The sequence below is a fragment of the Tamandua tetradactyla genome, chromosome 6 (assembly GCF_023851605.1).
Source record: "Tamandua tetradactyla isolate mTamTet1 chromosome 6, mTamTet1.pri, whole genome shotgun sequence".
NCBI classification, from domain to species: Eukaryota; Metazoa; Chordata; class Mammalia; order Pilosa; family Myrmecophagidae; genus Tamandua; species Tamandua tetradactyla.
The window spans coordinates 134,213,745-134,226,888 of NC_135332.1; the positions used below are offsets into that span (position 1 = coordinate 134,213,745).

At 37.6% G+C, this 13,144-nt stretch overlaps 1 protein-coding gene across 1 annotated transcript in view; it reads left to right on the forward strand.

Annotated features, from left to right (window-relative positions):
• The window catches only part of NECAB1 (N-terminal EF-hand calcium binding protein 1), a 208,316-nt gene that overhangs the window by 112,881 nt on the left and 82,291 nt on the right, over positions 1–13,144 (forward strand). Inside the window, exon 5 of the mRNA XM_077167170.1 lies at positions 98–195. Within this exon, the coding sequence (XP_077023285.1) occupies positions 98–195 (98 nt within the window). The remainder of the gene's footprint in view (positions 1–97; positions 196–13,144) is intronic.

A 13,144-nucleotide genomic window follows, 5' to 3' on the forward strand; every position in this document is an offset into this window, starting at 1 on the left:
TTTATTTGTTTTATTCATTATGGAGTAATCATCAATTGATATTTTATATTGACTGAAATTCAAAACTTGTGTTTATTTCCATATGTTTACTTTTCAGAATATTTTTCTCAGCACTTGGGTGAATATGAGAATGTATTGGCAGCACTGGAAGACCTAAATCTTTCCATCCTGAAGGCAATGGGCAAAACAAAGAAAGTAAGGAAATGTTGATGTTACTTTCTATAAAATTTCTTTTTTGAAAAGTATTTTTCTAGTAAATCATGCCTATTTCCTAATTTAGCATACAAGTATAGAATCCTTTTTATCACTGATCATTGAGTTTTGCTATTGAACTGAGCTATTTTATTCATTCACAGTACAATTACAAAACACTTACTATGTGCCAGATACTATGCTTGTTGCCAAAAATAAATTTTCTCTACTCCAAACAACTCATAGTCTGGTGAGGAGACAAGTACATAAATAAGAAATTATAATGACAGAGGCAGAGAATAAGTTACCTAATTCGTATTGGAGGAGACAACAGCTGAGCACCTAAGAGGGCAAAAGGGAACTAAACACAGGAAACAGCATGTGCAAAGGCCCTGTGTTGGGAGGGGCATGGGCATTCAAGGAAATGAAGATGATCCGGACAAGGCCAGAAAGTGGTACAACGTGAGATGAAGTTGGAGTGATAGGGAGAGGTCATACCTTTCATGATGTTGTCAGAACAGCTAAGATTTGAGGCCTGTATCATAAATGCAAGTGAACAGGTAATAGTTTTAAGTATAGGTAGGAAAAATCACATATACTTTCAAAAAGACCATACAATAATTAACTTGGGATTGGGGTGGAGAATATTGGGGAGCAGTGAGGTAGTAGAATTAGGAACATGAGTGAGAAGGCTAGTTCACCAGTCCAGGTGGGAGATGTTGGTGTCTTGGTGGTGTTGGCAGAAGATACAGACAAAAGTTAATGAATGTCGTGGATATTTGAGATCATATCAATAGACCCTGGAGAAGGATTGGATATGAGGGATGAGAGAGGGAGATAGCAAGGATGAATCCTAGTTTTTAGCTTGGTTATCTTGGTAGTGGCATTACCGATTCAATGCTGGAAGGAGACCCAGTGTGAGGATGTAACATTGCTGTGTTTGAGACATCTAAGGGCAGTCAGGTAAGCCATTGGGTACAGGCTTAGCTCTCAGTGTGGAGGCTTAGACTGGAGATGTAAATTTTTGAATTGATATAACTAGGCATAGAATGTCAATGACTTCATCTAGAGAGAAATATAAAGTGAAGAGAGGAGAGGCATATCATCTAATGGAGGGTGAACAAGGATGAGCCAACCTGAGAATCTGAGAAGGAGTAGGCAGGAATATGGGAGGAGAGTCAGGGGAGTGTCGTGCCCACTCTCAGTGGAAGAGAGCATGTTTCACTAAGAAGGGAAGGCTCAAGAGTGTTGACTGCTATGGAGAGGTCAAGATAGGGGACTCCAATTGTTCATTGGCAGTAAGTCAAAAGACATTTTATTTTATCACATGGGGTGTAGGACAAAAATGAAAATATTTTAAAGCATATGTGGAAAGTCTGGTCAAAAACAGCAGGTTTATACACCTACTAAACTGTACTTGCTCCTGAAACTCCACGTAAAAGACTGCAAAGAGATTTGTTTTAATGGAGGTGTTTCATACCACATTCTGTAAACTGGTAAGTAAATGGACAAGTGGTAGCTGGTAGTAGAGCTGAGACATCTGACTATTGCTGCAGAGGGAAAGGCAGAGAGCTACCAGCTTAGCTCTCAGAAAAGCTCAGGAATTAGTGGCACCATTTACCACTGGAAGAGGGTATAAAGGGAAGGCTCAACCAGGCTGATCTGCTGGAAGGCTGTGTAGAAAGCATTTGAATCCCCCAATCCCCAACTCTACCCCACTCAGCTGAACAACTGCCTCTTTGGTATCCCACATAGAAAACAAACTTGTTTTCTATAAAGAGTAAAAGAGAAGTCTCTGTACCAGGGTGGTACCAGCCATGCTTGAGGAATTAAGTGAAAGTTTGCATACTAAATGACAAGAGCCCCAGCTCTCTTCCCTAGTTTTGTTGCCAGAGCTTTAGCAACCAGGCTTATGTCCTCCAGATAGACAGGAAAAATCTTCTCTGAGAAATCTGATCTGTACAAGAGAAGAGACCTAAAGGTTCCCCAATGAGAAAGCCCAACCAGCTCCCACCTTCCTCACCCCCCACCCCAATCAGCTTGTTAATAGCCCACTCTTAACTATGCACTGTCAGCCAAGTGTCACCAACTTCTCACAGGAAAGGCAGAAATCAAAACAAGCAGAAAGATAAAAAATAAGGGCGAGAGGAGCATAAGGGACTAAACAAAAATGTTCAAAACTATTATCTTTAATCTCCTCAGAGAGGTAAGAGAAAATATTTCATGGATTCAATAAGACTAGCATGAAAAACAGTGGACAACCAGAGAGCAAGAGCGAGTTCTGGGAAATTAAAGCTATGAGGGCATAAGCAAAAACACAACAGAATCTAGAAAAATAAAGTTTGGAAAGTCTCCTGAAAAGTGAAGCAAAAAAAAAAAAAAAAGAAAAGAAAACTATAAGAAGATTACAGAATAAGCTTAGTATGCTCAATATCCAAATAATAAATTCTAGAAAGGGAGAACAGAGAACAGTGAAATCTGAATACATTTTCTCTTCACCTCTTCAGGGTGTTTGGAAACTGCATAATAACTTTATCCGTGGGGGACTTTTCTCTGGAAAGAGTAATTTATAAAACCTCTGCTTGAAGTGGCCGCCATCTCTTCTCATTCTGTAGGTCTCATCTTAAATACTATGTGTTCTAAAAGGTCTTCTGACCATTCTGTCTAAAGGAGGTCATCTCTTTTGGGTATCCCGTTTGTTCCTTGGAGGCAGTTATTGCAATGATTAACTATGTATATTTTTGTTTTTTGTCTCTAAGGAGGAGAGGGCACCCTGTCTGTTTTGTTTAACACTGTACATCCAGAACCTAACACAGTGCCTGATATTTAAAATGTACTCAACAAATATTTATTGGTTAAATGAATGTATTGATTTAATGAATATTCACACAGCTCCAAAAGCTTAATATTTTTGCTCCTAAAAGCAATTGCTCCTAAACCTATTTAAGACACTGAGATTTTCTTTAATGGAAAGGAAAAGGAAGTATTTTATCTTCCTTATTTCCTCATGGATGTGCACTAAAATCATGTTTTCCTATTATTAATACAAAGAAGTTTTCTGAGTTTTAAATGGAGCTCCATCTGTTATTTTGGTCTCTTTGGTACAAAATCATTTCCTTGGCATGAACCATTTAAGTGCATTTGATCTGCATCATCAAATTTCTTAATCAAGGCTAAACACGTATCTTTGATTAAAAAGAAAAAGGTGAGGAGGGAAGAAAGAAAGAAGAAACTGTCAAAAAAAAATAAAATTAGGAAAAATCCCTCTGTAAAACTAATTATCTCAAAGATGAGCAAAATGCAGGAGTTAAAACATTTTTTAAGCCACTGTTGAACTGACATCTTCTCTAAACTGTCTGAGACATTGAAACCTTCTGAGTCCAGCATTTTTTTTTTTTTTTTTGGAGAATCTCTATATATTTTTACCCAACGAAAAGTCCTGTCTCAGTAGGAAGGGCTGACTATTTTCAGCATTTATGAAACATGAAATGCAAGCAGCTTATGGTCTATCTTGACTGGCAGTACATCTGTCTGCTGTGTCAGAGAATGGATAAAATGGGTTGTAACTGCTTAGGTTAAACCCCAGGAGGTGAACTCAGGACAGATATAGTCTTCATTATTCTTCCTTCCTCCTCCTTCCCCCTTGACTACAACTCTTTGACAAATCCTCAAGGGCTGCATGGATTGTTTACTTTTGCTGCTTTTTCTGGAACAAAACACCATGGGTCAGGGGTGATGGCAGCGCAACATTCTGAACACAGCAATGTTAAAATATATATCCGAATGTGATTAAAAGGGAAGATGTTAGGTCGTCTATATGGTAACAGAATTTTTTTTTTTTAAATCCATGGAGCTACAGTACAGAAACAATTCTATGTTAAACAATGGACTTTAATTAATAGTACAATTATAACAAAGTGCTCTCATCAGTTGTAATAAATGTTCCACATGAATGCAAGGTGCTGGTGGCAGGGTGGTAGATGGCCATCCTGTATTTTATGCATTATTATTCTGTAAACCCACAACTTCTCTAATAAAAAAAATAAAAATAAAGAATTCATATTTTGCTTAAAAACAGACAAAAAACAACAACAAAGACAGGGGTCAGAGTCCAGGTGGCCAGTCAAGAGCCCAGAAGGTAGCTAAAATTGTTTCCTTCCATATGACCTTAGAATTTCTTCCCAAAACATTAGGTTTTGCCCGTTGAGGAAGTGATAAGCTAATTTGCATCATAAGTGTGCAATACAATTGTAACATCAAAGTGAATTTAAAATTCTAATACTAAAGCAAGATTTTATCATGTGCTAACTAAAGTAAGCATAAATGCAATTCCTTGTTTATTGTAAGGCTTAAGAGAATGTTGTAATAACCTAAAGTGAAGAGTAGTCTTCTCAAGTTAATTATCTAATAGGATGTGATAGTCACCTCCCTGAGCATACCTGGGAAATTTTTCAAAATTGATTTGAATATTTATAATTTTCTTCTAAAAGTTATTTCTTAACCAAGCATATCCTACAATACATCTTCAATGATTTTAAGGAAGAAAAGAATTAAGTCCTAGTACCACTGGGTCTCTTTCCCTTTGCCCTTACATCTATCTTTGGGATTGGTGTTGTTTTTCTCCTTAGAATCTGTAGGTGCCTTCATCTCAATTTTTCCATCTCTCCTCTATTTCTAGTTTCCTGTACTCCCTACAGCTCCCTATTCCTTTTCTTAAAGATCCGCAAACCTTTCATTTGAGAAGTCTCGCCATAAAGAAGAAAACGTAGTAATAGGTCTCATGGTTGCTTTCTGAGGAAAGCACAATTACTGCAAATTTATGTAGGATTTATTAAAAATTTCCCTTGTTTCAGGCAAAATTTAGGAGCTGAGCAACACAATGGACAGAATAGTGACATGCCCTGTCAGACACATAGAAGGCGGCAGGTACTGTTTACCTTCGTTAGAGTTTCATTATAATCCCTTAAGTTTTCTTTAAAAATAAAATGAAAAAAAAATTATTCCTGGACTTCTGAGCCACAATATGCAAACATTTTCCAAAAAGGTTGTTTGACATTTTATTTGTACCTTGAAATGGCCTGTCTCTTACGTGAGAGTGTTTGGGGGAAGAGGAGCTAGAGATGAAGGGCCTGGAGAACAGAATAGAAGTAGCTGGAAGTGAGAATTAGGTTCAGTAAGATAGAAACCCTGTGTCAGGTCCAAGCCTTAGAATCCTACCTCTATCCTTGGCCAGACATCTGCCCAGCAACTAGCAAAAAGGGGAGCACAGTACCCTGAAAAGCTGCCCCCATCGAGTCCTGAGGGCTTGGTCATCTCACAGGAACCTTGGGCCGAAAAGCTCTACCTACCTGGGCTGGGAGGGGACAGAGCTGTAATGAGAGACCTGATACTTCCAATCCAATCCATGTGAGCATGACTTTTGAAAGTTGCCAAGAAGCCACTTGTAGGGTTCAGGCTGTGGTGTGATTGATTAGTTCAGGTAAAGAGCATCAACAAAGTGATGGCTGGGAGGATAAGGGTCTGAAGCTCCTAGAGAAACTGGGGCATGCTTGGGACTTGGACTGGCACTCAACCAGCTACTGCACCATTAAGCTTCCTTCCAGCAGTTCCCTCAGCCTTGCCCAACTCCTTGTGGCTGACCTGAGTTCCCTGAGGCAAGGTCCCAGACGAAGCCCCTGGAATCCCATTTCCTACAAACTTGAGACTTGGGTAGCCATGAAGAAAAAGAGGTGAGGAATAGCAATAAATGCTAACTAACATTCATATGGTGCCTTAGAGTTGTCAACATCCTTTAATGCATATTATTCTGTTTTTTCTTTATCATATCCTAGTGAGAAAAGTTAGCTGGATGGGTGAATGATTGTACCTCATTTCAAGAAGGAGGAAACCAAATCACAAAATGTTAACTTACTGGTATCCTAAAGTGAATGAGATTTAAATTAAAACAGTGATTCTTGTTTGAAATTTCAGAAACTTGTGTGGTTCCATATAGAACATACTATGTTTGTATGTCATACTTTTTCTGTGTGTCATGATATAAGGTATCATGACACACAAAAAATTCTGGGTTGGATATCTTTGGCCTTATAACCAATAGAACCTGCAGTGTTCAACTGTGGATCAGTAATGCCATGAACTTCCAGCTTCTCTGGGAGGCTATATTTACTTTTGTTTTAGGCAAAAGGAAACAATGTGAATGAGTAAATAGGTGTTCACAGCTCAGCGTATAAGTGAAGACCAGGAGAAGGAAATCAGAGAAGCGCATAATAAATGCTGAAAACAAATGATAAATGGAGAATAAACAAAGTTTTAGGCAAGGAAATTTGTACATTCAAAAGGACATAGTTTTTCATCAGAGAAATAGATAAACTTTTAATTAGAAAATTAGGGTATTTGTAAGCCACAGCAAACAACGGATTTTAGCTTTTTAGTTACTAGGAAAGTAAAATATATCCAAAAGAAAATCTAATATTCTTCGAAGTAATAAGCAAAATTTCAGTGTCCTTTTTACTATTTTATGAATCTATAAAGGATTCAAAATCATCCAAAAGACTGTTAACTCAGTATTTTTCCAGATAGCCAACTAATTATTCCAGCATTGTTTCTTGAACACTCAATTCTTTATCCACTCACTGAAAATTCATGTCTACCATGTGCTAAATACATGTGAAATATTCAGGTATGTTTAAGAGTCTACTATCCTGTTCCACTGATAAAGCTGTCTTCTAATATCCACACGGTGTTGTCGTTCTTGTGTACTTAAGCATATTTGGAAATGTGAAAGTGAAAGTTTACCCTGATTGGTCTTCTTTTCCAAAGAATTTTTTTCTGTTTAGCATTTTTAGGTAAATTTTCCATTATTTTTCCAATTCAAGGGAAAAATTCCATTGCAGTTTTTGTTGGATTTGCATTCTATTTTTCAATTAATTTTCAGAGTATTATCATCTTGGAAAAATTATGCTGCTGCCTATTTATCTCTCGTTTATTCAAGTATTCCTTTTTGGTCTCATGAAATTCATTTAGGAGTCTTTTTTTAGGTTCAAAACATTTCTTGTTATATCAATTCAAAAAATATTATATTTTTTATTGTTTTCGTGGAGTTTCCCTCTTCATAGTCCTAAACAGCATTGGTGATATATTGGAAAATGATTGGTGTTTGTATATTTATTTTGTAATTAGGTTAGCTACCATCTTGAATTGCTATTCTTACCTCTAAAATTCCTTTTATGTTCCTTGGCTTGATTTTACTGGCTTGAACATTTACATCCATTGCCACTTACTATAAGAAGTTTCTTACTATAAGAAACCACCCATCTCATCTGTCTTTCCACATTTTTCTGATCTGAACTTTGATGCTATTTTTTTATGCCTGTTGTTGTGATATAAGGTTTTAACTCTATTTCAGTGCCACAAGGCAATAAAAAATTGTTGACCTTTCATTTTAGAATCTATCATGGAGAAACAAGATTGTTTTGCCATAATACCAAATATAACTTTTTAAAAAGTCCCAAAGTACTACCCATACAAGCATTTCAGATAACAGATTCTTTGTGTGTTTTTATCATATGAAAGACACAAACAGTAAAATGGTGAACAAATTAATGTATTTAGTTAACTAGCAATGCATTGATATAGACTATAAAAAAAACATGTTCAAAAATGGAAAGATCGGTGTTGACTAAGTAGCCAAATAAAACTTCAGGAAGGAGATGAGACCTAAACTGAACCTCAAAGAATGGGCAAAATTTTCATCGTGAAAGAAGAGGGTAGAAGAGTCTTCAGATAAGGCCCTTTCTTTTACCTTTTAAGGGTTAAAGGGAGACAGGATTGGGGGCTGGCTCTATCAAAGGCTCTCCTTCTAGTCCGGGAGAGTCGGTGGTGGATGGATAGATGTGGTCAGTCAGGGCATGCTGACTGATTTGCCACGTGTCACTTTATTTACTATTTCTTGAATGGGTGTATAAATACCAAGCAATGGTCTTGCAAACAAACTTTAGCTGAGAGAACTTAAAAAGAAAACACACACATACCAACACATATCCCTCAACAGATTCCTAGAGCTGTGACACAGCCCCAGGTGAACATCTGGTGTACCTCAAAGCTATAGGGGTTTCTGTTAGTAACCATCATTTGTCACGTTCACTTTCCATTTTCAGAACAGACCAGCAGTCCTCCCTCCCCTCTCCTCCTCCTACCCCAAACAGAAATAAGATGGTAAGAAATTATTTTTCTTTTTTGTCTCATACCTACAATCTTGAATAGCTGCTTATTTCCTTTGTGGGGATCTTTTTTACTTATCTTCCTTAAACTGATGGCAAGAATACTTATGTTCTTAATAGAAATTGGGAGCTAATTTTCTGCCTAATGAAGTGATAATTACGAAGTACACCATTTTATTTAAACACAGAGCTGATTTATTTTGCCTGAGGAGTATACTTCTGAACTACAGTTGCCTTCGTGGAATTTTTATATTTTGTTTTTAGCCCTATTTCTGATGAACTGATCTTTGAAATGTTAAAAGCTAGTTAACAGAAAGAAAGGTTAATGTGAACATTTGTGTGGGGGCAAAGGGGGGACACAGCACTGCATATGATTACTTCTGTCATGAGAATCGAATTTGGTATGACTCATCTCTTTTGCCTGAAGTGGAAGAGTGCAGAAGGGGAGATTAAAAATTGGTCCGGGTTGTATTTCTTTTATCAGACAAGCATCAATTATTATCACATTGAAGTTGTTCTTTCTTTTTCTTCTTTGCCATTGCAAACAAGCAATACTAGATATCATTTTAGAATTACTTTTGTCAAAGTCTTTATTTTAAAAGCATAGTCAAAAGAAAATGAATGTATGCAAAAATCCGTGATAGATGCTTCTCATGTGGCTACATTTGGGGAGAGCATGTGGCTGCATGGTACCATGTGATGTCCCTTCGGAATGACTTACTCGGTGTCCAGGGTGTTGTGTCTTAGCTTGTGGTCTAACAGCTTTGCAGGGCTATTGAGTGCTCTGGGATCCCTGGTATGGTTCAAAAGTGACTTTGACTCCTAGAATTTCTTTGGATTTGTACCAGCTTCAGACTGGATTTCTGTTTTGGCTCATAACCCCTTCTCAATGCCACCAATTGCCCTCTAAATGGCCTGATTTCCAACTGAATGGAATGGAGGTATTTTCACTAGTCATGTGCCTAAGTGTCAGAAAACTGGCTGCATATTGTTACTCTGTGAGATGGAACATCTAGCCAGGCAGTCTCTTAGGTTTTCTTCTGGAGCCAAAGTAATCATGGAATAATGTAGCTAACATTTATTTGAACCACAACCTATTGCCAAACACTATTCTAGACATTTTGCTTTTAGAATTTTATTTAATCCTCACAGTAACACTATTGGGTAGTTTCTATTACTTTTCCTGAAAATGTAAGGAAACTAGGGCAAGAAGTTAGGTAACTCACTCAAAGTCACTCAGCAAGTTACAACAGGGCCAGGAATTGAACCTATGTCATCTGATACCAAATCCCACACTTTAAACCTCAGCAATCTACCATCACCGAGATGATCTCCATTGCTATAGGTAGGAAAGAGGGAGTAGGCAGTGATAGGAAACTGGTGCCTTGTGAATTGCTGCTTCCTAGAATTTCTTGGTTTGAAGCTACCATGGATTCTAGTTAATTTCTTAAAAGGTTGAGGGAAATGATGGTTGGGTACACAGAAAAAATATTTTTAGGGCTTGTTATTTGTCTTAGTTATTTACTGCTGTGTAACAGATTCCCCTCAAAACTTAGCAGTTTCAAAGAACAAACATATTATTTCATGCCATTTCTGAGGATCGGGAATGCAAGAGTGGTTTCACTGAATAATTCTGGCTCAGAGTTTATCGAGACTTTGCAGTTAAAAGTTGTGAGTTGAGCCTGCAATAATCTGAAGGGACGACAGGATCCCATTTCAAGCTTCCTCGCATGGCTGGTGGCCAGACGCTTTGGTGCTTCCCCATGGGGCAGCTCACACAGCCAGTGATCTGGGGGACAGACGCAGACAAAGATGAATGCTGCAATACTTGGGTGATATAATCTAGGAAGTAGTATTACATCATTTCTTCCATATTCTGTTTGCTGGAAGCAAGTCAGTAAGCCCAGCCTACACTCGGTGGAAAGGAAATTAAGCTCTCCTTCTTGAGAGGAAAAGTATTAAAGAATTTTTAGATACTTTTTAAAAATCATTGTTAGACAACTTTTAATTGCCTATTTGTGTGTGTGCATGTGTCTTGTGATGGAGTAATGGGAGGAATCTTTTTTTCTCTATTAACATCTATCTCTATTAAAGGAAAATAAATTGTTAAAAATCTAACATGCATGTCCACTCTTGTTTTTGTGTTAGTTGAGTACTATTAATGCTGAAATATAGTGGTAATGATTGTTTGCTCTTTAGAACTATATTCAAGCCACGTAAGCAGATATATGTAAAAGGAAATAGAACGAAAACATTTATAGCAAAATAGAAAATGGTTTTTTCCTCTGTTTGAGTTAAATTAATATTAATGACTATTCTAAAACAAGGTTTTAAGGAAGTATTTCAAAGATATCATATTTGAAAGAGGGTTCCAGTTTTTAATGACTGAAAGACCCATGTCTCCTAACAGCGCCTCAGTTGAGTCACTGATTGAGCAGAAATACTCTGCTAGGAACCAGAAAGGGGTCTAAGTTTTATGATGCAGCGCCCTTATGAGGCTCACTGCAGAGCAAATGGGTAATGGATGAGTATCTGCAATATAAGACTTTAAATAGATTTAAATATGAATGGTTTGAACGTATAAAAATAAAAAATATATGAATGGGGGGCATCACCCACTCTAATCTGGAAAGTTAGTATTGAGTAGGTGACATTTAAACTGAACTTCAAAAGACACAAGGAACAAAGTTTGGGATGTAGTTGGAATGGATGTCACCTTAAGGAAAAGATGGAACATAAGCCACAGTATTGGAATGAAATGTGTTTTCAGGGTAATTCAGGGAATATAGTGTATTTGAAGCATGGGATTATTTTGGATGCTAGTGGGTGTTCAGGCTGAAAGGCAAGTGGGAGGGGGAATTTAGATTTTAATGTTTTTAAATAGAGGGAGTCAGTCATGTGGGGTCATGTGGGGTCCTATGTACTTATTTGGTTTCCTGACTGTCACCTTTAAAATGTAGATAATGTTGACTCTAGTTGTAAAAAATCAATTTTTAGTCTTTGAAAGAAAAGTTACTGTGCATATTCTGTTTTTTTGCATATTTATGTGGATGTTATTCTGGGTGTGTTTTGTGAATTCTAGAAAGTTTTTTACCATTTTCAATAAGCATTCCTTCTTACCACATAAATAATACACTGGAATTATGAATTTTTCTTACTTTTAAAAATGTCATTCTTGATCTACTTTTTTTGGTCATGAGCAGTCCCAGAATGAATTTAAAAACACAAAGCCAAGGTTGCTAGTACTGAATATATTCCTATTTGAGTATGTTTTTATATGACTTGAAATCTTGTGGGTAAAGACCAAGGATTTTTGACTTACACGAAAAAACAAAAAAAAAACAGTTTTTCAAAATACCCAGAAAATATTTATGTAAGAATGCTTCTTGGTTTTCTCAGGAACATCTAAACATATAACTTATCACTCATTCTTTTTCACATGATCAGGTGGTTGTTCTGCATTTCTCTGAACATCAGTGTTTCAATTAAATGAAATGGAAGTGGGTGAGAGGGTTAGCCCACAGGTGTTTTCTCTCATGTGGGAAGAGATGTATTTTGATTTACCTTATGATTCCATCCAATGCGGACAATGATAACTATCTAATTATAATTAATACCTGATACCATCATGATTTCTATTTTTTGGTATTAGGTCACTCAGTATCACACTTATCAGATTTTATTTATAATCAAAATAGTATTTTTAATGAGATAACAATAAAAGTATTTTCAATGAAAAATAAGTCATCCATATGACTGCCACCTTAACAAATTGCCATTTTCATGTCCGTGTCCCCTTCTGAGCTTTGTCATCTTGCCCCTCCCCCCCACCCCCCACTGTGCAGCAAATCGCCCAGTCTTCATGGCTTCTGTCTCTTTAAGGTTGCTCACATCCATCCTTTTCTGCCCCAGTCTGCTGTCTGGGCCATGTTAGAGCCACCAGGACCATCCCTGAGATTCTGCCAGAGGCACCTCATTCTGCTTCCAGCATTGTCAAGATGGACCATGTCCCACCTTACAGGCTGAGAAATCTTTCCAAAAATTTAGGCTTTCCCTCATTTGCCTAAAAACTTTCAATGGCTCCCTACTGCCCTCAGAAAAATATTAGGACTATTTTCCTAGGGCACGTAAGGCCCAGCAAAATCTGGGCCCTCCCTGCTCATCTCATGTATCCCTGCCCACCTCTCTAGTCCTACCTCCTACCAGTCTTTACTATGTGATTTTTGTCCCAGCTCTACAGACAAACTCTCCCCCATTGGACCTTCCCATATAATGATCCCTCTGGATTATATTCCCTTCCCCTCCCCAAGCCTTTCCTTAAGCTTGCTAGTTATCTATATGTTTTATTTGGCTGGCTCCGTAATATTTCTTTTGATTCTACAGAACTCAGCTTAAATATCTACTTCCCCTGGGAAGGTGCCTTGGCTCTTATTACCTTCTTTACTTGTCTGTCGCCCCAACTGTCTTGAGGTGTCTTAGATGTCATCATATCACCACCAGCTACTAGGGGCTAGTTCATGTGCTCAGTACATTTTTTACAATATATACATATATTGGCTCTCAGGAGACCTGGGGATATGCTACAGGCTTCAGCTGACCATAAGTCAGCTGGAAGTGAAAAGGGTCTCCACAGACTGCTTCCCAGTTCTGGACAGGCTGGAGAGCCAAGATTGTTGTCCATTGCAAGGGAGCTAAGAAAGGTGAGGAGGGAGAAGGTTCAGAGAATTTCCATC